Consider the following 25786-nt stretch of genomic DNA (forward strand, 5'->3'; position numbering starts at 1 on the left):
TGACCAATGGCGCAATTTTAAAGCGCAATTTTGTGGTGCCCAAGCGATTTCTGTACCGTTGTCCTTTTGAGGCTCCGGTGGATTCGCACTGGACTGTGGCTCCTAAGGTGGACCACACTGTGTCCATGTTAAATAAAGCCACTTTAATGCCCACGGAGGATTCTCCAGTGTTTAAAGACCCGGCGGATAGGCGGGTGGAAACTCTTACCCGCCACATCTACATGATAGCGGGTTCCTTTAATGAAACCCGTGTTCGCTTCCCTAATGGTCTCTCAGGCTGTTGTGGAGTGGGCCGAGGTGCTTAACCGGTTGCCGACCGCCGCACGACTATATACTGCGGCGGTCAGCCCCGGCCAGGCAGAGTGACGTATCGGTACGTCACTCGCCTGTCACTGACTTGCGAGCCTATCGCGGGCGGGCGCGCGCCCGCCGCGGCTCGTTCACAGACAAGTCAGTGCGTGTGACCGGCGGACTCGATGTCCGCCAGTCACACTGCGATCGCTCCTGTGAAGGGAGAAAGACAGAGCAGCTTGTGTAAACAAGCTGCCTGTCAGTTCTCCCTGTGTAAAAGTGAAGATCTGTCCGTTCTACTATGTAGAACGGTTGATCTTTGCTTTTACACCAATAGGAATGTCCCTACACAGTTAGAATCACGCCCCTAGGACACACTTAACCCCTCCCTGTCCAATAAAGTTAACCCCTTCCCTGCCAGTGTCATTTTTGCAGTAACAGTGCATATGTATAGCACTGATTACTGCAGTAATGTCACTGGTACCCCCAAAAGTGTCAAAAATGTCAGTCAAGGGTCCGATCTGTCCGCCGCAATGTCGCAGTACCGAAAAAAAAATCGCAGATCGCCGCCATTACGCGTTAAAAAAAAAAAAACACCAAAAATGACAAAAATCTTTCCCTTTGTTAGTAAACGCGATAACTTTTGCGCAAACCAATCAAAATACGCTTTTTGCGATTTTTTTTTTTTTTTTTTTTTTTTTTTTTTTTTTTTTACCAAACATAGGTAGCATAAAACAAATTGGCCGAAAAATGTTAAAAAATTTTGATTTTTACTTTTTTTTTGGGGGAATTTTATATAAAAAAATGTGAAAAATATTGTTATTTTTGCAAAATTTACGCTCTTTTTTTGTTTATAGCGCGTGATCAAAAAATCGCACAGGTGATCAAATACCACCAAAAGAAAGCTCTGTTTGTGGGAAAAAAAAGGACGTCAAATTTGTTTAGGTACAGCGTCGCACGACCGCGCAATTGTCCGTTAAAGTCACGCAGTAAAAAATCGCAAAAAAAACCCTGGTCCTTTAGCAGCCAAATCCTCCGGGGCTTAAGTGGTTAAACGCACCCTTATTGCTGACTCCGCCCCTCCTGATACTCTGGAGATGGTGGATCAAATTATTCAGGCTGTTTTATACCTGTGTGATGCGGCCTTGGATGAGGCCCCTTTAGTCTCACGCCTGTCTGAAGTTGCGGTGACGATTCGTCGCATCGTTTGGTTGAAAAGCTGGTCGGCCAACCACTCTTCCAAGAAGACGGTGTCCGACATCCCTTATGCAGGGAGTCGTCTTTTTGGGGACTCTCTGGATGAACTGGTGAAGGGGGTCACTGGGGTAAGAGCTGCTGCCCCAGGTGTGCAGGGAAAGATCTTTCCGCGGTAAGCGGGGCCCTTCATTTAAACCTAATCAGGGGTCCTTTGGTGCCTTCAAGGCACAGGACAAATGTAAGTCCTTCAAGGCCTCTGTTGGCCAGAAGAAGCCTTGGGCGGACAAGCCTAAAGCCGCCCACACGTGCACAGTGGCCCAGTCCGCCTCGACCTGAAGGGGCGCCCTCACCCATTTCAGGGGTGGGGGGACGTCTGCGCTGTTTTCCCGAACCTTGGCTGGCCAATATTTAGGACAGGTGGGTTAAAGTACTCATTCGGTCAGGGTACAAGATCGAGTTTTGATCACGCCCAGCAGACAGATTCTTTCCCACAAATCTTCATTTGACCCCAGATCGTTTCCGAGATCTCCATCGGGCGGTTCAGGATCTCCTCGCCCAGGGGGTGGTTGTCCCGGTGCCACATCGGGACAGGTTTCGGGGGTTTTTACTTAAATCTGTTCACAGTGCCCAGAAAAGAGGGCAAGGTGCTTCCGATTCTGGACTTAGTTTCTGAACCGCTTTGTGCAGGTCCAGAAATTCCCAATGGAGTCCCTCCGGTCGGTGGTGGCATCCCTGAGTCCAGGGGGTTTCCTGGCTTCCATCGTCCTCAAGGATACGTATCTACACATCCCTATATACGAGGGTCATCAGAGGTACCTCAGATTCGCAATTGCGGAGGAGCACTATCACTTTGTGGTGTTGCCTTTCGGCCTCGCTTCGGCTCCAATGGTTTTTACCAGAGTGTTGGCTCCTGTTCTTGCCTTGTTGCGGGTACGGGTGGACCATCAATTTTCAGAAGTCGACATTGTCCCCTTCTGTTCATCTCCCTTACCTGGGGATGATTCTGGACTCCGCCCAGGCGAAGGTCTTTCTTCCGGAGGACAAACTCTGGACTCTGCAGGACGAGGTCAAGTCTCTCAGGGACAACGAGTTCTCTTGGCTCCGGACCTACATGCGGTCCCTGGGCTTGATGGTGTCGGCTTTCGAAGCGGTACCATTTGCACAGTTACACACCTGATCTCTGCAAGCGGAGATTCTGACCAGGTGGGACAGGCATCCTCACTCTTTGAGCCCCCAAGTCAGATCGGATCTTCTGTGGTGGCTCCAGTCTCCGGCTCTGAAGGAAGGAAAATCCTTTCGACCGTTGCTATGGACTGTGGTGACCACGGACGCCAGCCTGTGAGGCTGGGGTGGCGTTCTGGGCAATGTGTCTGCCCAGGGCACTTGGTCGGAGGGGGAGTCCTCCCTTCCGATAAATGTCTTGGAACTGCGAGCAATCAGGCTCGGTTTGCTCCGTCGGTCGGATTGTCTTCAGGGCCGCCCTGTGCGTGTGCAGACGGACAACACAACTGCGTTGGCTTACATCAATCGCCAAGGGGGCACCCCAGTGCCCGGGCGGCCAAGGAAGTGGCTGAGACTCTGTCTTGGGCTGAGACGCAGGTCCCGGCGATTTCGGCAGTTCACATTCCAGGTGTGGAGAACTGGCAGGCGGAGTAGCCAGACCCTGGACCAGGGGGAACGGTCCCTACACCCAGAGGAGTTTCAGATGCTGTGTGCGCGGTGGGGATCCCTGGATGTGGATATGTTCGCATCTCAGCTAAACAACAAGGTGGGAAGGTTCATTGCAAGAACATGCGACCCTCTGGCTGACGCCTCAGATGCATTGGTAGTATCGGTATCGCCTGATTTATGCCTTTCCCCCGATTCAGTTGTTGTCCAGGTTCCTTCGCAGGTTGGTCTCAGAACCGAGGTTGATGATTCTAGTAGCCCCAGACTGGCCGCGCTGGTCTTGGTACGCGGACATCATGCAACTGGTCGTCGAGCCTCCCTGGCGGCTCCCACTACGAGACGATCTTCTGTCTCAGGGGCCGATCTTCCATCCTGCTTTACAGTCGCTGGCTTTGACTGCGTGGCTGTTGAAAGCCAGGTCTTGAGAGACGGGGGTCTCTCGTCGGCGGTCATTCCTACCTTACTCAAGGCTAGGAAGGCATCGTCCGGTAAGATTTATTATTGTACCTGGAAGGCTTTTTTCGCCTGGTGTGAATCCCAGGGGTTCCATCCCTGCTCCTTTTCGGTGGCGAGGGTGTTGGCTTTCCTGCAAACTGGGTTGGAGCAAGTCTGGCGCTGACCACTATTAAGGGCCAGTTATCTACGCTGGCCATTCTTTTTCAACGCCCTCTGGCGTTGAATTCCTTGATCCGCACTTTCATTCAAGGGGTGCGTCATCTGGCTCCCCCTAGGAGGGCACCCTTGCCTCCTTGGGACCTGAATTTGGTTTTGTCCGTTTTGCAACGTCCTCCCTTTGAGAACATCCGGGAGATTCCTCTGCCGGTGCTGTCAGGGAAAGTTGCCTTTCTGATGGCGATCACATAGCAGAGTGTCGGAGTTGGCGGCTCTGTCGTGCCGCTCTCCCTATCTGGTTGTTCATAGGGACAAAGTGGTCTTGCGACCTCATCAGTCCTTTCTTCCGAAAGTGGTTTCGGATTTCCATCTCAACGAGGACATTGTCTTGCCTTCGCTGTGTGCGAAGCCTAAGCATCCTAAGGAGTTTGCCTTGCATTCCTTGGATGTGGTGAGGGCTTTCAGGGTTTACCTGTCGTCTACTGAATCCTTCAGAAAGTCGGATTCTCTTTATGTCCTTCCTGAGGGACCTCGGAAGGGTACGGCTGCGCCTGCGGCAACCATTTCCAAATGGATCAGACAGACGATTGTACAGGCGTATTCAATTAGGGATCGGGTTCCACCTTTCCCTGTCACGGCGCACTCTACCAGAGCGGTTAGTGCGTCTTGGGCCTTCCGCCATCAGGCGTCGGTGTCCCAGGTGTGCAAAGCGGCGCCTGGTCGTCTGTGCATACCTTTTACTAAATTTTACAAACTTGATGTTCTGGCATCGGCGGATGCCTCTTTTGGCCGCAAAGTTCTGAGTGCGGCAGTGCCTTAGGGGAGACATGGCGGTTTTTAGCCTGTCTCCTCCTGTTGGGGTTTTTCCCCCTTGGTTATTTTGCTTTCCTGGGTTTGTTCACTCCTGTTGAGCTTTCCCTTTACCCAGTGTTTACCTTTCTGGTTCAGAAAAGGCTCTTTTCTCTGACCTGGGTGCTGCGTTGCCTTTTTGACGGTTACGTTTCCAACCCCTCACATCTACACTGCTTTGGGACGTCCCAGAAGTGCAGACTGTATGAGTGGGTGGCGACTGTCAGAGGACATAAAAGAAAATACAATTTTTTGTAAGAACTTACCGTAAAATTCTTTTCTCTGAGTCCTCTTGACAGTCGCCGCCCCCCACCCCTCTTTTGGGGTTCATTGATCTCTATACTGCTTGCTACCAAACTGATTTGGGAATGCTGCTACCTGGGGGTATTGGACCAGAGGGACAGCCCCCTGTAGGTGTGTCTAATACAAAGGTTTTGTGAATGTTTTCTAACAAAATCTTATGCCTAGCTTACTCCTGTGGATAAGACAAATACCCAGAAGTGCAGACTGTATGAGTGGGCAGCAACTTGTCAGAGGACTCAGAGAAAATAATTTTACGGTAAGTTCTTGCTAAAAATACTATTATTCCATGGACTCACCATGCCTCTCAGCAAATAGCTTGGAGTGTCTACTTTGCAAAATGTTGTAATTTGGGGGGGTAAAGTGCTATCTTGAAAGTGCATAACTTTACATTTATCAACATTAAACCCCATTTGCCCCATGGTTGCCCAATGAAAGTGCATTGAGGTCAGCTTGTAAGTTGGAGACATCCTGTTAAGAAAATATTCCACTGTTATTCCGCTGCAAAGCTTGGTGTCATCTGCAAAGACTGAAATGGTACTTTTAATCCCAGACCCTGTATCATTTATAAAGATATTAAAAAGTAAGGGTCCCAACACTGAACCTTGGTGTACACCACTGATAACCTTAGACCATTCAGAGTAAGAATCATTAACCACTTCTTTCTGAATTCTACCTTTTAGCCAATTTTCTATCCAGTTGCAAACTGATCTTTCCAAGCCAGTAGACTTTACCTTACACATTAGCCATGTATGGGGAACTGTGTCAAACGCTTTTGCAGAATCCAAGTATACTATGTTCACAGCCACCCCTCTGTCCAAGGTTTTACTTACCACCTCATAAAAAGAAATCAGGTTTGTTTGACAATTTCGGTCTTTCATGAATCCATGCTGTCGCTTAAAATATTTTTTTACAGCATGAACTCATCTATGTGGTCTTTTATTAAAATCTCCAGTAACTTCCCGACTTTAGAAGTTAAACTAACAGGTCTATAGTTACTTGGCAAAGACTTAGATCCCTTTTTAAATATAGGCACCACATTGGCCCTACTCCAATCCAGTGGTACTGTTCCAGTCCTTAACGAGTCCCTAAAAATTAGAAACTAACGCTTTGAAATTACAGTGCTCAATTCTTTTAGGATGTGTGGGTGGATGCCATCTGGTCCAGGTGCTTTATCCACCCTTATTCTGTCTAAATATTTCTGGACCATATCACTTTTGAGCCATTGTAGATCATTTGGGGCTGTGTCAATACCATCCTCATTATGGTCATGAGCTCCCCCCATGCTTCTTTGTATACATCGAGCTGAAGAAAGTATTTAAAAAATTTGCCTTCTCTTTGTCCCCAGTCACCCACTCCTGATTATTTTGTAAAGGGCCTACATGCACAGACCTAACCTTTTTACTATTAATATATTTGAAGATTTTTTGGAGGTTTGTCCTACTACTACTTCTCTTTTGCAATCTGTCGTTCATTTTGAATTTTTGCGTCCTTGATTTCCTTTTTACATATTCTGTTCTATTATTTGTAACAATTAAACAATGATAGTATAGTGTTACTTCATTTTTATATTTTTAAAAGCTCTTTTCTTTTTATTTATAGTTTTTTTTAACTTTGGCCGTGAGTCACATAGGTTTTATTTTTAGCCTTTTAAACTTATTACACATGGGAATATACTTTGCAGTTTGCATAAAGTCTTTTTGAAAATTTCCCATTTCTGTTTTGTGCTCATCTATGCCAATATTCCCTCCCAGTCTAAATCCTGGAGAGCAGCCCTCATCCTTGGAAAATTTGCTGTCTTAAACTTAATTGGTTTTGTATTTCCTGTATGCGTTTTTTGCTTGCAGCTAACATTAAATGAAATCATATTATGGTCACTGCTACCCAGATGTTCTATTATATGAACATTATTAATAAGCTCTGCATGGTTTGAGATTACCAGGTCTAACAGAGCATCATTTCTAGTGGGGGTCTCAATAAACTGCACCATTAAATTGTCTTGTAATAGGTTTATACATTTTTGCCCTTTAATTGTTCCAGCAGTGCCATTACTCCAGTCAATGTCTGGGTAGTTAAAATCCCCCATTATTAACACTGTCCCAGCCCTTGCAGCTCTTTCTAGGTTTGTCAGGAGCGGAGTCTCCGCCTCCTCATTAATACTGGGAGATCTATAACAAACTCCAATGATAATCTTTGTATTACGCACACCCTTGTACATTTCAACCCATACAGCTTCAGACTCTGCACACTCTCCATCAACTAGGTCCTCTTTCACACTCACTTTGAGATCACTTCTCACATAGAGTCCTACACCACCACCCCTCCGTTTTACCCTGTCTTTCCGAAAGAGAGCATAGCCAGGATATTAATAGCCCAGTCATGTGAAGAAAGAAGCCAAGATTCAGCAATACCAATTAAATCATAGTTCTCCTCGTGCACCAGAGCTTCCAACTCACCTATTTTGCTTGGCAGACTTCTGGCGTTGGTGAACAAACACTTTAATTCATTGTCACATTTTGCACACTTAGTCAGGTCCATAAATATTGGGACATTAACACAATTCTAACCTTTTTGGCTCTATACACCACCACAATGGATTTGAAATGAAACAAACAAGATGTGCTTTAACTGCAGACTCCGCTTTAATTTGAGGTTATTTACATCCAAATCACGTGAACGGTGTAGGAATTACAACAGTTTGTATATGTGCCTCCCACTTTTTAAGGGACCAAAAGTAATGGGAAAGATTAACAATCATAAATCAAACTTTCACTTTTTAATACTTGGTTGCAAATCCTTTGCAGTCAATTACAGCCTGAAGTCTGGAATGCATAGACATCACCAGGCGCTGGGTTTTATCCCTGGTGATGCTCTGCCAGGCCTCTACTGCAACTGTCTTCAGTTCCTGCTTGTTCTTGGGGCATTTTCCCTTCAGCAAGTGAAATGCATGCTCAATCGGATTCAGGTCAGATGATTGAGTTGGCCATTGCATAACATTCCACTTCTTTCCCTTAAAAAAACTCTTTGGTTGCTTTCGCAGTATGCTTTGGGTCATTGTCCATCTGCACTGTGAAGCGCCGTTTAATGAGTTCTGAAGCATTTGGCTGAATATAAGCAGTTAATATTGCCCGAAACACTTCAGAATTCATCCTGCTGCTTTTTTCAGCAGTCACATCATCAATAAATACAAGAGAACCAGTTCCATTGGCAGCAATACATGCCCACGCCATGACACTACTACCACCATGCTTCACTGATGAGGTGGTATGCTTTTGGATCATGAGCCAGTTCCTTTCCTTCTCCAAACTCTTCTCTTCCGATCACTCTGGTACAAGTTGATCTTGGACTCATCTGTCCATAGGATGTTGTTCCAGAACTGTGAAGGCTTTTTTAGACTCTAATCTGGCCTTCCTGTTTTTGAGGCTCACCAATGGTTTACATCTCGTGGTGAACCCTCTTTAATCACTCTGGTGAAGTCTTCTCTTGATTGTTGACTTTGACACACATACACCTACCTCCTGGAGAGTGTTCTTGATCTGGCCAACTGTTGTGAAGGGTGTTTTCTTCACTAGGAAAAGAATTCTCCGGTCATCCACCACAGTTGTTATCCGTGGCCTTCCGGGTCTTTTGGTGTTGAGCTCACCGGTGAGTTCTTTCTATTTAAGGATGTTCCAAACAGTTGATTTGGCCACACCTAATGTTTTTGCTATCTCTCTGATGGGTTTATTTTGTTTTTTTTTAGCCTAATGATGGCTTGCTTCACTGATAGTGACAGCTCTTTGGATCTCATATTGAGAATTGACAGCAACAGATTTCAAATGCAAATAGCACACTTGAAATTAACTCTGGACCTTTTATCTGCTCCTTGTACATGGGATAATGAGGGAATAACACACACCTGGCCATGGAACAGTTGAGCAGCCAATTTTCCCATTACTTTTGGTCCCTTAAAAAGTGGGAGGCACATATACAAACTGTTGTAATTCCTACACCTTTAACCACTTAAGCCCCGGAAGGTTTTACCCCCTTCCTGACCAGGGCCTATTTTGCGATTCGGCATTGCATGACTTTAACGGACAATTGCGCGGTCGTGCGACGCTGTACCTAAACTAATTTGGCGTCCTTATTTTCCCACAAACAGAGCTTTCTTTTGGTGGTATTTGATCACCTGTGCGATTTTTTGGATCATGCGCTATAAACAAAAAAAGAGCGTCAATTTTGCAAAAATAATATTTTTCACATTTTTTTATATGAAATTCCCCAAAAAAATGTAAAAATCAAAATGTTTTAACATTTTCAGCAAATTTGTTTTATGCTACATATGCTTGGTGAAAAAAATCGCAAAAAGCGTATTTTGATTGGTTTGCGCAAAAGTTATCGCGTTTACTAACAAAGGGAAAGATTTTTGTCATTTTTGTTGGTTTTTTTTTTTTAACGCGTAATGGTGGCGATCTGTGAATTTTTTTTTTGCGGTACTGCGACATTGCGGCGCACAGATCGGACCCTTGACTGACATTTTTGACACTTTTTGGGTTACCAGTGACATTTCTACAGTAATCGGTGCTATAAATATGCACTGTTACTGTAAAATTACACTGGCAGTGAAGGGTTTAACTTTTTTTTAGAGGGAGGGGTTATGTGTGTCCCTAGGGGCGTGATTCTAACTGTGATTGGCTGTGGCTTGAGGTGTAGGAACAGTGATCAACTGTTCTACATAGTAGAACCTTATAATCGCTATTCCTACACAGGGGAGAATGACAGGCGGCTAATGTAAACAAGCCTTTCTCCCTCTCCACCGACGATCGCGAGTGACCAGCGGACGATCGGGTCCGCCGGTCACGCGCGCGGGGGGGGGGGGTCCGGGAGCGCGTGCTTGCTACTGAGACCCTCACAGGCTAGCGACGTAGACCTACGTCGCTCTGCCTGTGAGGGGCTGACTGCCGCACTAAATATACTGTGAGCAGTCGGCAAGTGGTTAACCTGATTTGTATGTAAATACCCTCAAATTAAAGCTGAAAGTCTGCAGTTAAAGCACATCTTGTTTGTTTCATTTCAAATCCATTGTGGTGGTGTATAGCGCCAAAAAAGATTAGAATTGTGTCGATGTCCCAATATTTATGGACCTGACTGTATTTTGCATATTTTTAATTTTGGTACAAATAGTACCATTTCCAATGGTTGTTTGTAACGGGGGAACCTTCTTATCCTCTGCCATAACTCCCCCCCCCCATCCTTCCTCATTCCACCCACCAATAGGGGCTGACCCCTGTCTGATCTGTCTGCCCCATTATAATCTAATCCCCCCCCCCCAAATCCTAGTTTAGAAACTCCTCCAGCCTTCCCATAAACCTCTCCCCCAGCACAAAAGACCCCCTTCCATTTAGGTGCGAACCATCTTTAGCATACAGGTTGCACCACAATGAAAAGTGAGCCCAGTGTTCTGAAAACCCAAATCCCTCCTTCTTACACCAGGTCTTTAGCCATGCATTCAGCTCTCTAATCTCCCCCTGTCTTTCCTGTGTTGCGCATGGCACAGGCAATATTTCAGAGAATATCACCTTGGAGGTCCTTCCCTTTAACTTGCAGTTTAGTTCATTAAATTGGTTCTCAAGGAGCCTCAACCTTCCATATATTATGTCATTGGTTCCAATGTGGCTCATGCCCAGCCCCTCCCAGAATTTTATCAATAAACAATGGTTGGGCATCCCTGGTGGCCATGGGTGGGCAATCCCTGGTGGCTCTAGTGGCATCCCCCAAGGGTCTGCACGGGTAATCAATGCTCTGATTACCAGCACAGACCCCCACAACCCCCCCCCCCCCCCACGTCAGGAGAGCCACCGATCGGCTCTCCTCTACTCGCGCCTGTAAGGGGGGAACTGAGGAAAGCCAATCAACGGCACTTCTTATTTACTGTGACCAGCTGTGATTGGACACAGCTGGTCACATAGTAAAAAGCCTACGTCATAGGCTCTATACTGGGATCGGAGATGCGGTGTGTCAGAGTGACACACCGCACCACCCATCACGGGGGGGGGGGGGGGCAGAGCGTCATGATGCCCAGCCAGGGTAGAGCAACCACTTTGCGGCCGTCATTTTGCTATTTGACGGGCAGGAAGTGGTTAATTTAAAGTCGTCAGGTTTTTTTTTTTTTTATTAATCGTTGATTTTTATGCACCCTGAGGGACCCTTTTAAGTCCTGTAAGGATGCAACGCGATATATGGAGTCAACCCAATGACGTCATGACTCGGAACGCTGAGCTATCTGGATGTTATCTGAGTCTACTTCAACTCTACAGCTTCTGTCAGGGAGATGGGACTTCCTGCTTGTCCTACCCTCTGGACCTTGCAAGAGATGTCCTGCTTCATGATCCATCATTGCTAGCCATCATGCCTCTGTTGCCTAGTTTTGTAAGGCCACCACCTGTTCTTTTGTTTTCCCTTGTTATGTGCCAGGGGATGCTGTGAGCAGGCACGTAAGTGTATATTATTGTGAAAGAGACAATATTTGTCTCTTCTGCAATAAATAATCTCCAGTGTACAACAGTGTAAAGTAACATCACTAGTTATTAAAGCGAACCTTCAGTTAAAATTGAAAATATTGATTAAGTGTGCACCACCCCTCCCCCCAACATATTTAAATGTTTTTTGTTTATTTTTTTTTCTTTTGGGGGAGTGGGTACCATTCTCTGACAACCCCCCACCCCCTTCAACCTCCTGGGACATGTTGTAGCTGCTGATTTTTATTTTTTTTTTAAATGTAACTTCTCTTTAACTTGTCTATAGACCTTACCCACCAGTAATACCTTTGTAGAGCCAAAAAAGTAGCTAAATAGCATTGGTAAGATCACCATATTTGAGGCAAAAAAAAAGGTTTGCAGAACACTTTGTCGATGTTTCTGGTGATGTTTTAAAATTACTCCAAGATGACCCTAATATTAGTGTTAATGCTTTTTCATTCCCTTTGTCATCACAGGTTTTGGGAATCACTTGACTTGGAATTGCAACCGGGCCTATGTTCTTTGCTCATTAAAGATGTTATTCATCATGAAGAAGCAGTGAGGCAGGCCGGGGCTGAGGCACTCTCTCATGCTGTGGCAGAATATCGAAATCAAGCCACAGAGGTCCTGAAAAAACTGGTGGAGCTGTACCACGAGAAGCTCTACGTAAGTTGTGAAATTATTCTTCATTGCAATAGTTTTGTAAAATAAAGGATCAATTACAGGGAAAATAAATTGTACCCCTGAGTTCATGCAAAGTATATTCTGTATCTAAGTAAAACAAAGCAAATAAGGTATAAGCTTATGTGACTGACCAGCATAAAAGTGTCTTAAAGTGATTGTCAACCCTTTTGTTTTTAAAAACAAACAAGTTATACTTGCCTGCTCTGTGCAATGGTTTTGCACAGGACAGCTGCAACCCTCCTCTTCAGTCCCCCCATCGGCTCACCTGGCTCCTCTCCCCCAGCCTCCCTCCCCGCCGAGTGCCCACCATAGCAAACCGGTTGCTATGGGAGCACTCATGCGGGCTTGCTCCTGAGGCTTGGCCCCGCCCCATGCTCCCTCCTCACTGTCTGTGATTGACAGCAGCTGGAGCCAATGAGGAAGGAGAGAGACGCTGCTCTCATGCACATCACTGGATCAAGATCAGGCTCAGAAAATGCATTAGGTTTAAAAAAAAAACCTTTAGCCTTTGAACCACTTTAATAATACATTGCTACTCTAAATGTTTTAAAGGCGAAGTTCACCTTTTGAAAAGAAATAATAAATGCCCATGTTTCTGCAGAAAAAAAAAGTGCATTTGTTATTTTTTCTCCACAAAGACCCAGAAAGCATTGCACTCATAAGTAGATCAGAAGTGCAATGTCAGGCTCCTGCAGAATCTCAGCATAGCTGTCTGTCCATACCTCCCGTACCGGCAGACAGTTGATGAAAATCCATTAACTACAAGAGCGCACACCAGTGCCCTTGCAGTTCATTGAGAACTACAAGCCACCTTCCACAGTGGAAGACAGGGCTTGTAGTCCATTCATTCACAGACCGCTGTGAATGAATGATGCAGCTGTGTGCTGGAGCATGTTACATGTTGCACCCTAAATTTGACATACAATCAGTGAGAAAGGAAAGGTCAGATAGCAAATAGACAGCTTTAGGAAGCTTATCTCTGTCATGAGTCAACCCTTACTGATTTTGAATGCCTACTAGGGCTCAACTAACGATTATTTTCATCGATTATTTGCCGATTATTTTTTCGATTGATCGGATAAAATCATAAAAAAACTCAATATGCCTTTTTCGTTCATTTATTGCCCCCCGGCAACACCAGTGATGGGGCACTGTTTACAGTGCCCCATCATGTTGCAGCCATGTCAGAAATCATACCCTTGCTAACTCTATTTCCTGGCACCTGTATTTTGTTATACTTTTTTAAAATTGCTGAATGGTAATCTTACATTGCGAGACCATGCTGCAACTAAGAGTCAAGTGTTTGGCTTGCAGTTGCAGATCAGCCCCTTTTAACTGAAAAGGGGGCGGGGGGTAAGGCTGGGTTCACACTGATGCGAATTGGACGTGGGTTTTTCTGTATCCAATTCGTATGTCAGGAGAGTGTGACTGGCTCTTAATGGAGCCAGTTCACAAAGCTCTGGGGCGGCTGCAGAGCGGTTTGCAGGAAAGTCCTGTGCGTTTTCTGGTCTGTTTCAGGTCTGAATTGAGCCAAGAATTTGGGCCGGATTCATTCCTGAAATGAAGAACAGGGACGCACTAGATCCCCTGTTGTGAGCCGCTCCACACAACAGTGTGAACCCAGCGTGATAGGTGGTGCTACATGTCCAACTCTGCAGCATGCGTTAAAAATGCTGCAGCTGTGTAGTAAAACATTTCAGCCACAGCATGTGTACAGCCCTATGTGACTGCATTGTTAGGATTCGGATGCACAGCCAGGGGTGGCGGTAAATCCATGGCTCAGCTGCCCATGTAAAAGAGTCCTTAGGCTGCATTAACACTCTGCATTTCCTGAACATGTGACAAAGTGCATGGGAAATGCATGTTTTCTCACGCATTTTAAAAATGTACTGCAAAATCGCATAGTGATTGTGGTGCCATTCATTTTCAATGGCACTCTAAAAAAAAGTTAGCAGACCCACGTTTTGTCATGTGGCAAACTTGCAAAGCCGCATACCTGAAAATGTTCTAGACCTTCTATGGTGTGTTTGTCAAAAGGTAGGGCAGCCCATTCAAGTAAATGGGCTGCCCTATGTGTAAAAAAACAAGCTTAAAAAAAAAAATGATAGATATATATATATATATATATGTGTGTGTGTGATCAGTAACATACATTCCTGCTCTGCTTAGTGTGAATGGGACCTCAGGGGTGGCTTATAGAAATGGCCTGGTGGAGATGTGCATCAGCTGGAATTCTGAACTTTATTTAACTTTACACCCCCCTCTCCACTCACTCGTTTAAAGCAGAAGCACTACAACATTCAAACTCTGCAGCCACTGAAGGTTACAGTGCACACAGAGCATGGTGAGGTCAGGAGAGCAGAGCTCGGGATTCAGGGAGGAGGAGGGGCAGGCAAAAAACTTCTTACCTTATCTTTCCTCTTTGCATTCTGCAAGAGAACACTGCCGATCACAAGGGGAGGGGAGGGGGGAGTTTCAGGACCCAGAAGTGTTGTGTTGACTCCCTCACTGACGTCACAAGAAGGCAGAGAGGAAAGGAGGAGGGAGGGGGAGGTCACGGAAGTGCCGAGCTGTGAGAGTCTGAGACAGTGAATGCAGCTGACGGCTTCACACTCAGAGGAGAAAGGCAGGGAAAGTCCAGAATGCAGCGCAACTAATCAGAGGATCAACAATTGTAATTATCGATTTTATCGATTAGTTGTTTCAGCCCTAATGCCTACACAGAAGCAGTGTATCCAGATCAGTGCAATCTCTGTAAAGTTTTGGGAGCCATACTCTGATCTATCAGTGCAATCTCGGTAAAACCTTGGCATCTGTACCCGAAACAGCCTGTAATGTTGCTTCAAGCGCTGGGTCTTAGGTGGGGAGCTCTCCTTGAGTAGTTGCAGGTTCTATACAGGGCTCAGGGCCATGGCTCACTTCTCTGGAACCATGTCCCTGAGGATCCCCTTTGAGGTAAAATTCAGTCCAGCCTTGTGAACAGGTGAGAGACGCATTACTGTAAAATTGGGGCAATATTTGGAATGTATTCACTTTACGGTGCAAACTTTTCAAACTTGGCTCCAAAATTCAACCACCTTAAATTGAGCTCAGTTGGATGACCAGATATTACATCATACAACTATTCGCACATTTTAATGCAACTTCTGCCTGGAGCTTTTGTAAAGATGCTTCCTCACTTCCTATTGACCATGAAGATTTGTTTCAGTATGCTCTATACCTAGGTTATCATGTGCTGCTTCTGGACACACTTACCCTATCTCCCTCACTCTACTCCATGAGTACCCCACAGGGAAATACCCTAATTTGTAGCTATGGCGGAGACCAGGTGAAAGGGAGTAAATTCCAAACAGCTGGCAAAACTTTATACTGCCAAAAGCTTTCCTAACACTCAACCTTAGAATGATGATGCATCGGAGCAGGATGCAGATTAAACACTGGTTTCAGCATCTGATTCTAGCTCTTTTTCAGGCCCACAACAAGCGGCCTACTTTAAAAAAGCGGATTTATTTTACATCTTTGTCATAATTCCTTGGGCAGATTACGGCGTAAATACAGCCATCTTTTGTTCAGTTTTCCGAAATGACCCACCTCTTCTGTTTCTCAACCAGAGTTGTATCCTGATCATACAGATTTTTGAATCCGAAAAGAATGAAGAGGTCATTTAGGCAGTGTTGGAGGAAGATGCAGATGGTTTCTGTCTTACCACATTGCCTCTATATTGAAGAGAGAGCTTTACACAACAAGCTTGCCAACATTGATAAACTCATTGGCTTTGTACCCAAAAATTTGGCATTGTGTAGATTGACTCGCCTCGGTTTCACTGTGCGCCTTTTTGCACAAAGGTTCCATTCACATATCAGCATCCCGGATTGAAAGGCATAAAAACGGCGAATCGCGGGACGCACGTGCTATTCCTGTCACTTCCAATTGGTCCAAATGCAGAGTGATTTTGGCATGATTGTCTCCCGACCAATTGCGGTAGAATCGCAGGATGCCTGCTGCCCAAAAGAAATACAAGAACTTCCTTTGGGCGATAGACGTCCCATGATTCTGTTTGCGAGATTCGCGGGCAACAATCGTGGCAAAATTGCACTCCATTTGGGGTGCCATTGGAAGTAACAGGAATCACATAGGACGTCCCACAATTTGTTGCAATCTGGAATCGTGGACAGAATCGCGGCGATTCTGCCTTTTTGATCTAAAAAGCTGGTTATTTCTGTAGTTTATCCTGCCATCTGTCGTAAAACAAACCTCTCACTGTACCTATTAAGCATGTATCTTTTTTAAAGATTCTGCGGATAGAAAATTTGAGATGCTTCTAAAAACGTTCTTGAACCTGGCAGACCCAGGTCTAATAGTTGCTTTCTTTGAGGCAGCACATTTTGCCCAATTCCACTTAAGGACTCTCCAAATAAACATTGTAAGCATAAATCATGCTCTTTCCCTGGACTTACCCATGCTCCTATCCAGCCAAACAAGAACTCGCTTGTCCTGGTGAATTACTACCCCAGCTCTAACAGTGGTAAAATCTTTCCTTCCTCATAATTGTTAAAGTTCTTACAACAGACGGAAGTCTGTCAGGCTGGCAAGGGAGTTTTTCATCCCTTGACAGTTCAGGGAAACATGGTCAAGAGAAGAAACCAAACTTCCCATCAACATCTTGGAGCTCAGAGCAGTCAGGTTTTCCTTCTAGGACTGGACTCCCTTTCTAAAGGAACAATTCAGTGCCATCAGACAGTGCCTCCACAGTGGCATATTTCAACCATCAAGGGGACACAAGGAACCTGGCTGTCTCGAAGAAACGCACAATTCTTTCATAGAAACTCATTTCTCTGTGGTTTTTGCAGTCCACTGGCAGGTGGATTATCTCAGCCACCACTGCTTGGTCCAAGGGGGAATCATCTTCTTATCCAGATGTGTTTATTCTGATATGCCATTAATGGGGGACCCTGGATGTGGACATACTAGCCACCAGATACAATAACAAACTCCCTCTGTGGCCAGAATCAGGGATCCTCTAACTTTATCCTTGGATGCTCTAATTACCCCCTGGTCTCAGTTCAGGCTACATTATACTTTCCCTTCACTGTGAATTCCGTGTCACTTGCTCCACAAAACGAATCCATTTTGTACAATTAGGATGAGAGAAATTCTGACTTAACTTTTAAATTCTTTTTCACTTCGTTCATTGAGGGACACAGCGATCCATATACAGAACTATAGGGTTATATCGTCCCCTACAGGCGTATGACATTAGGCAGAAAAAAAGACTTGGCTACGCCTATGGGCAGTCCTAGCTGGTATACATCCCCCTCTCTGCTATAGGCCATCAGTTTTTTTTTCGGCCCAGTCAGGAGTAAGGACCTAGTTCCCTGCTGGGTCTGGCAATTTTTTCCTTTTTAATTAGCATTTTTTTGCCTGTTTTTTTTCCCTTGATAGCTAGATCCAGTGGTCTCCCCCCCCCCCCCCCCCCCCGATCTGGCCAGCGAGCGTGCACAGACCAGAGCTCTGCACTGGGTTAGCCACAACATGGCCCCACTGAAAGGGGGGCTGGCCTGCAAATTAAACACCTTGCGAGGTTGCATACGACCGGATGTAGGCCCAACTCGCAGCGTTCCTCCTGACCGGCAGCCCCCCCCCCCATTTTGGTGGTGAGTAGGTTCTGTCTGGGGTTGTGCCCGCCTGGTTCCTGATATGGTGTGTACCTTTCCCCTCTCTCCCCCTGGATGTGGTTTGGGGCAGACGCAGGCACCCCCTGGGACAGTCCAACCTGCAGGTTCCCCTCCTTCCCTTCAGACCCCCCTTTGTTTTGGTGAGCCATCCCCCCCCTCCAGGGTAGAGCGTTGGGCTAGCAAGTATTCGGGGCTGGTGTACTGCTATTTATATTGGGGCCTGTGCGATTCTCTATGCCCGGCGGCCATGTTTGTGTAGTCCAGTGGCTATTTTTGGTTTGTCCAGCGTGCATTAGGGGCTGCGGCCATGACAGTGGAGCCTTTAGGCAGCGATTATGGCTGTGGAAGCATCTCCTTTTCCCTTGGTCCTGACTCCTGGGTTTCCTTTTCCCCTGGACGCCGCACATGGATACTGGCTATCTCTGGTGCAGACCGGCGCTACTCTGGTGGGGTGGTGAGTTCTGGTGGGTTCCCCCCCTCTCTCTGCTGCAGGTTGTAGGGTGCTCTGCTTTCGGGTGCCCCTGTGGTTACACAGGTACAGTGCCCTCAGTGGGTGAGTCACCTAGCAGTGGTAGATGCTTTTTGCTGGTGGGCCTCCCCCTTTACCTTATGGAGTCTCAGGAGCATGTTTCCCCACCTGACCCCTCTCGGAGGCAGCAGGTCCCTCGGGGTCTCAGCCCTCCATTTGATGCACTGACGGTGGTCCTGGAGTCCTTTGTTTCCTGGGTGGAGGTGGCCTTTGGGCGGCGGGCTAGCAGAACGTCGTTGTGTCCCCCTCCACTGCCTCATCTTGTCAGATCTCGAATCTGGCTTAGCCGCTGCGGACATGGACCACCCTGCGGGGCCTTTAGCCATGCTCCCTGATCTATCAGATAGTGAGGATGATTCTCCTTCACTCCTGTAGCTGCGCACGAGAAGGCGCTGGTTGACGCACGGATTAGATCCCTATACCGAAAACTTTAAAGATGGAGGATGCAGCTGAAGCTGCTGTGGAGATGGTCATTCCCTTTGGTACCCACAAGCCATCTCCCATGGCAATGGTGTTCCCTTATCCCTGCTATTTTGACAGGTTTGTCTATAAAGACTGGGAGCGTCCAAAACACCCTTTGTGGTTCCTAAACGCTTTGCAGTGAGGTACTCAGTTGAATAATCACTCCTCAAGAAGTGGACTGTCCCACCAGTGGTGGACCCCCCTGTCTGTAGGTTGAGGAATTCCTGGCCTTTCAGGATCCAGCTGACGGAAAGGCGGAGTCTATGGTTCGCACTATTGCTGTTTTAGCACTGAGGCCCATCCTGGCCATTGCCCTGATGTCGCAAACATTAACTGGGTGAGCAGATTCCTCCTGCCTTTGCTGAGTTGGTGGACAAATCAGTCCAGGGGCTGCAATTTGTCTGTGATGCCTCTTTGCACGTGGCTCCCTCGATTTCTAAGCCATCTGTTCAGCAGTGGTGCTTAAGTGTTTGTCTGCGGACTAGACTTCTAAAAAAAAGCTCAGACTGATTTACCCTTCCAATCACCTGTTTTAGGGCTACCCTGGAATATCATTAAGAGTCTCTTGGGGGGGGGGGGGGGGGGGGAGCACACAAGACATTTTTCAAGTCCTTCTCGGGAGGCCCTGGTAAGCCGAGAATGAGTTTCTCTAGACCCGCTGACAAGGCCCCTTTAGCATGGAGGTGCGCCCTCACCCATGCATGGCGTGGGCGTCTTCTTTTGTTGTTTTCTGGGCCCGTGGACTTGCTTGGTACACGACAAATGGGTCCATGAATGAATGTTTATGTCCAGTTACAAGATAGTTTTGTTCCTGCCCTGCAGAATGGTTCTTTCCTTCCAATGTACGTCTGTCTCCAGACCGACTACAAGCTCTCTTCAAGGAGGTGCAGGACCTGTTGCTTCAGGGAGTGATTGTCCTTGTTCCGGTATCAGAATGTGTTCAAGGTTTTAATTCAAACCCGTTAACTGTCCCAAAGAAGGAGGGCAAGGTCTGTCCGATCCTGGACCTTAAGTCCATTCACACGGTAGCAGCTTCCCTACATCTTCCCTTACATTTTCTAGCTTCTATTGACATCAAAGATGCTTACTTGCGCATTCCAATATGTGCCTGACACCAGCACTTTCTCCACTTTGCTGTTGGAGAGGAACACTATCAGTTCATGGATACCGTTTGGTCTCGCCTCAGTCACTTGGGTCTTCACAAAAGTGTTGGCACCGGTTCTGGCATTTTTACGTCAGCAGGGATTGCGGTACTGGGCTACCTGGATGACCTCCACTTGCAAGCGGAGTCCTCTGCTCCCTTGATGGACAACGTGGAGATCATTATACAGACCCTAATTGGTAATAGTTTGATTGGCTTCTAAACTACCAGAAGTCTGCTCTAATTCCATCCGGGAAATTGGATTACCTGGGTCAGACTCTGGATTCGGCTCTAGCCAGAGTGTTCCTGACTGGATAAACTCCAGAAGTTGCATTGCTGTCCAGCAGGTGGCCCTCCCTCTGGCATTGCATGCAGGTGCTGGGCCTGATGGTGTCTACCTTCAAGGCGGTTCTGTTTGCATAGTTCAATATGAGGTCCCACCAACGGGAGATCCTGGTAAAATGGGACTAGTGTCCAATGTCTCTGAACAATCAGATTTGGCTGACCTGAGAAACCAGGGGTTCTCTGGTCTGGTGGCTTCGCTCTCCAGCTTTTCGGCAGGGCAAATCTTTTCTCCCCTTGTATTGGACAGTGGTCACTACGGATGCCAGTCTGTCCTGGTAGGGAGGTGTCCTGGGACTGAGCTCCTGTTGGACGCTGGAGGGATCCAGACTTCCGATTAATGTCATGGAACTTCGAGCGATCAGGCTGTGCCTAGATCAATAAGAGTGTGTTGGCGGCTCTGGAAGTAGCCGGCATTCTCCGGTGGGCAGAGCACTTCGTTCTGGCCCTCTCCGCCATTCACATTCCAGGAGCTGAAAAATGGCAGGCTTAGGATCTCAGTCGGCAGGCATTAGACCAAGGGGAGTGGTCCCTTTATCTGGACATGTTTCATCTGTCTGTGGTGGGGCACCCCCCAGGGGAATCTGTTGGCGTCTCGGCTCAACAGAAAGGTGGCAAGGTCACAGGATCCTCTGGCGGATGCCACAGATGCTCTAGTGGGGCCGGTATTGTCAGATTTACGCCTTCCCTCTTCTCAAGCTTCTTTCACGGCTTCTGCGCAGGATGGAGGCCGAAGGGATTCCGGTCATTCTAGTAGCCCCGGACTGGCCTCGCTGGTCTTAGTACGCCGACCTGTGCGATTAGTTGCTGATGTCCCTTGGAGACTGCCTCTCTGGGAGGACCTGCTGTCCCAAGGGCTGATCTTCAATCCTGCTTTACAGTCGCTGGCTTTGAAAGCCTGGCTGTTTAAAGCCAAGTGCTGAAGGATAGGGGTTTGCCTGGATCGGTGATCCCAACTCTGCTGAAGGCTAGGAAGTCTACCTCTAGAAAGAATTACTATTGTACATGGAAAGCGTTCATTTCATGTTGAGTCGATTGGAGTTCACCCTCGTTCCTTTTCGGTGGCTCGGATTTTGACCTTCCTTCAGTGAGGTGTTGAGCAGAAGTTGGCCTTGAGTACCTTCAAGGGCCAGGTGTCTGCCTTGGCAGTCTTCCTTCAGTGATTCCTAGCCTTGCTCTCATTGGTGTGTACTTTTAATAAAGGGATTCGATGCCTGACTCCACCAGTGCGGTCTCCTCTACCGCCGTGGGATTTGAACTTTGTGCTCTCAGTTCTCCAAAAGCCTCCCTTTGAAAATATTCTGGTGGCCTTTTTTTGGTGACCATCACCTCTGCTCGCAAGGTTTGGGAACTGGCGGCGTTATCTCGTCATACCCCATACCTGGTGGGCCACAAAGATCAGGTCGTTTTTCGTCCACGTCTGTCGTTCCTACCGAAGGTGGTCTCTGTCGTCCATTTAAAAAAGAAGACATTGTTTTGCTTTTCTTGTGTCCCAGGCCCACTCATCCTAAGGAATTTGCGTTGCATGCCTTGGATGTGGTGCAAGTGATTCGGGTATATCCAGCAGCCACGGAGTCTTTTTGAAGGTCAGACTCACTGTTTATGATCACGGACGGGCCAAGAAAAGCGCCTTTAATGGCACACTCTACTCAGGTGCTTAGTGCTTCTTGGGCCTTCCGTCATCGGGCATCAGTGGCGCAGGTTTGCAAGGCGGCAACTTGGTCGTTCGTGTATACTTTCAATAAATTTTACAAAGTGGATGTGTTGGCATCTGCGGGTGCTTCTTTTGGCTGCAAGGTTTTGCAGGCTTCTGTTTAGAGGGTCTGTTCCCTCTTTGGGAGTGTATCGTTCAGGTTGGGCTCCAGTTGTTTTTGTTGAGCTCCTGTTACCTGGTTGGCTCTTGTGTTTAGCCTTAGAATTTTTTGTTGTCCCACCCCTCATGTTTGGCACTGCTTGGGGACATCCCTATGGTTCTGAATATGGAGCGCTGCATCTGTCAATAAACGAAAGAGAAAATAGGATTTTTACCGTTGACGGACACCGCATCCACCCTTCTATGGAGTTTTAATACTTCTGACACTGCTTGTTACTAAACTGAAGACCTATAGCAGAGAGGGGATGTATACCAGCTATGACTGCCCAAGTCTTATTTCTGCCTAGTGTCCAACTCCTGTAGGGGGCAATATAACCCTATGGTTCTGAATATGGAGTGCTATGTCTGTCAATGAACTCTTAGAAATGGATTTTATGGTAAGTACAAAAATCCTTATATTTTGGAGTACCGAACACAGGCCACCCTCCCTAAACTCTCCTTGTTACTTTGCATTGCTGTGTTTTCACAAAGCAGGGTAGGGTTATAGGGGAAACGCCCTGAAGGTTGTAGCCTTTTAACTCATGAGTTGATTTACTGGTGCAGCTCTGCATGGAAACCAACAAGCTTCCAGTCTTTTTTTGTCAAAACTTTATTGAACAAGATAAATTTAGAAGCTGATTGGCTATCATGCATCTTTGCACACTCCAGTTTTAGTAAATCAACCCCATGATGTAGAATTACATTACCTGTGCTCTGTAGTGTACTCCAAGATATGGAGTTTACAGGCAAGTCAAAATTCCTCCCCCCCCCTGATCCCAGGGCATGAATAATAGGCTAAGACTCAAAAGCACTCATTACAGATTAGGGTTTCATAACGGAGATATGAAATAGTCCGCACCTCAGCATAAGCATAATATTATGTGCCCTAGGATCTTCTAATCTAGGGGCACTCTGATAAGCAAATTTCTACCAGCTTCTGATGCTTAGGACCACGCCAGTGTATTGTTTTTAAGTGTGTATTTTCTGTTTTTCTTTAGAGACCACCACCTGTTCTTGATGCTTTGGGGCGAGTAATATCAGAATCTCCTCCTGACCAATTTGAAGCAAGGTATTAAAAATGTTATATACGATCAAGGATACTGAAGCATTTATGAATTCCACAATAAAGATAATGTGTGCCATAAGTGAGCAGGTCTGAAGACGTGTTGTAGTAGTATGGATCCTAGACAAACCAAATTACAATAGTTTGGTTTAGCATATTCAAGATTGGAGTCGTGTCCTCACATACCTGCCCGTTATTTAACATTAAAGTGACATCTGTTTATCAGCACCCTCACACTAATTACTATACCACAGCAAGTTAGCCTTTTAGATCACTAACTCCATACAGAAGATGTTTTGCTAATTGTATAAAAAGCAGTTCTCTGAGAGCACAGTGCTTTCAGTTTATTGGTTATTGCCCAAGCTTGTTAGGAAAATCTCCCTAATGCTGGATCATTTTGGAAAGTTGCATGCAAAATGTATTCTAAGTAACTATTAAATATACAGTGCCTTGCGAAAGTATTCGGCCCCCTTGAACTTTGCAACCTTTTGCCACATTTCAGGCTTCAAACATAAAGATATAAAACCTGTAATTTTTTGTGAAGAATCAACATGAAGTGGGACACAATCATGAAGTGGAACGAAATTTATTGGATATTTCAAACTTTTTTAACAAATAAAAAACTGAAAAATTGGACGTGCAAAATTATTCAGCCCTCTTAAGTTAATACTTTGTAGCGCCACCTTTTGCTGTGATTACAGCTGTAAGTTGCTTGAGGTATGTCTCTATCAGTTTTGCACATCGAGAGACTGAAATTTTTGCCCATTCCTCCTTCCAAAACAGCACGAGCTCAGTGAGGTTGGATGGAGAGCGTTTGTGAACAGCAGTTTTCAGTTCTTTCCACAGATTCTCGATTGGATTCAGGTCTGGACTTTGACTTGGCCATTCTAACACCTGGATATGTTAATTTGTGAACCATTCCATTGTAGATTTTGCTTTATGTTTTGGATCATTGTCTTGTTGGAAGACAAATCTCCGTCCCAGTCTCAGGTCTTTTGCAGACTCCATCAGGTTTTCTTCCAAAATGGACCATCTTCCCATCAATTTTAACCATCTTCCCTGTCCCTGAGCTGTGTTGCTTTTACGCCAAACATAACGTTTTGCATTGTTGCCAAAAAGTTCGATTTTGGTTTCATCTGACCAGAGCACCTTCTTCCACATGTTTGGTGTGTCTCCCAGGTGGCTTGTAGCAAGCTTTAAACAACACTTTTTATGAATATCTTTAAGAAATGGCTTTCTTCTTGCCACTCTTTCATAAAGGCCAGATTTGTGCAGTATACAACTGATTGTTGTCCTATGGACAGAGTCTCCCACCTCAGCTGTAGATCTCTGCAGTTCATCCAGAGTGATCATGGACTTCTTGGCTGAATATCTGATGTCTTCTCCTTGTATGAGCTGAAAGTTTAGAGGGATGGCCAGGTCTTCGTGCAGTGGTCTGATACTCCTTCCATTTCAATATTATCGCTTGCACAGTGCTCCTTGGGATGTTTAAAGCTTGGGAAATCTTTTTGTATCCAAATCTGGCTTTAAACTTCTCCACAACAGTATCTCGGACCTGCCTGATGTGTTCCTTGTTCTTCATGATGCTCTCTGCGCTGTAAACTGACCTCTGAGACTATCACAGTGCAGGTGCATTTATACGGAGACTTGATTACACACAGGTGGATTCTATTTATCATCATTAGTTATTTAGGTCAACATTGGATAATTCAGAGATCCTCACTGAACTTCTGGAGAGTTTGCTGCACTGAAAGTAAAGGGGCTGAATAATTTTGCACGCCCAATTTTTCAGTTTTTTATTTGTTAACAAAGTTTGAAATATCTAATAAATTTTGTTCCACTTCATGATTGTGTCCCACTTGTTGATTCTTCACAAAAAATTACAGTTTTATATCTTTGTTTGAAGCCTGAAATGTGGCAAAAGGTCGCAAAGTTCAAGGGGGCCGAATACTTTCGCAAGGCACTGTAACTCAAGCCAAAGATGTTTTGTTTCCTAGAGGGAAAACATACACATATTTAGTCTTTTTTATTGCTGTCTGCTTTACCAATAGGGGGATTCCCCTTACATCCTCTTAGTGACAGTGGTCTAAGGTTTCAACCTCTTTCTTTCCAAAGTTTAAAATGTAAACCAAACTTTTGTCTGACATTACACTCTAAATGTATGCAATATAGTTATAAAGCAGTAAATGTGGCATATATCACAGACATGTAAAAAACCTGCCACAGTAAGATACACATGTAGTGAACATTCAGTGAATGTCACACTCGCTGCTTATTAGTTATGTCTGCAAATGTGAGTTTCTTTGTTTTACATTGAAAGTAAAGGCTCGTGTTTTCTGCATTTTCATAGGTGTGGTGTAGCTTTGGCATTGAACCAGCTTGCTCAGTATCTTGACAGCTCTCAAGTTAAACCGCTTTTCCAGTTCTTTGTCCCTGATGCCCTTAATGATCGCCACCCTGATGTCAGAAAATGTATGCTGGATGCTGCTTTGTCTGCACTGAACACACATGGAAAGGTGATGGAAGTCTTGAATTAAAATATGAAAATCTAATCATGTTTGTAATGCCTTATACTATATTTGGGAAGAATTTCCAGTTAAATATACAATTCTTAATTTAATGTT

General features: G+C 45.8%; 1 protein-coding gene across 1 annotated transcript in view; it reads left to right on the plus strand.

Annotated features, from left to right (window-relative positions):
• The window catches only part of GCN1 (GCN1 activator of EIF2AK4), a 250315-nt gene that overhangs the window by 141900 nt on the left and 82629 nt on the right, over positions 1–25786 (plus strand). The window contains exons 30-32 of the mRNA XM_082258862.1: positions 11891–12080; positions 23098–23168; positions 25513–25678. Coding sequence (XP_082114988.1) covers positions 11891–12080; positions 23098–23168; positions 25513–25678 — 427 coding nt within the window. The remainder of the gene's footprint in view (positions 1–11890; positions 12081–23097; positions 23169–25512; positions 25679–25786) is intronic.

The sequence above is a fragment of the Pelophylax lessonae genome (genome assembly GCF_965119305.1).
Source record: "Pelophylax lessonae genome assembly, chromosome: 1".
Classification (NCBI taxonomy): domain Eukaryota; kingdom Metazoa; phylum Chordata; class Amphibia; order Anura; family Ranidae; genus Pelophylax; species Pelophylax lessonae.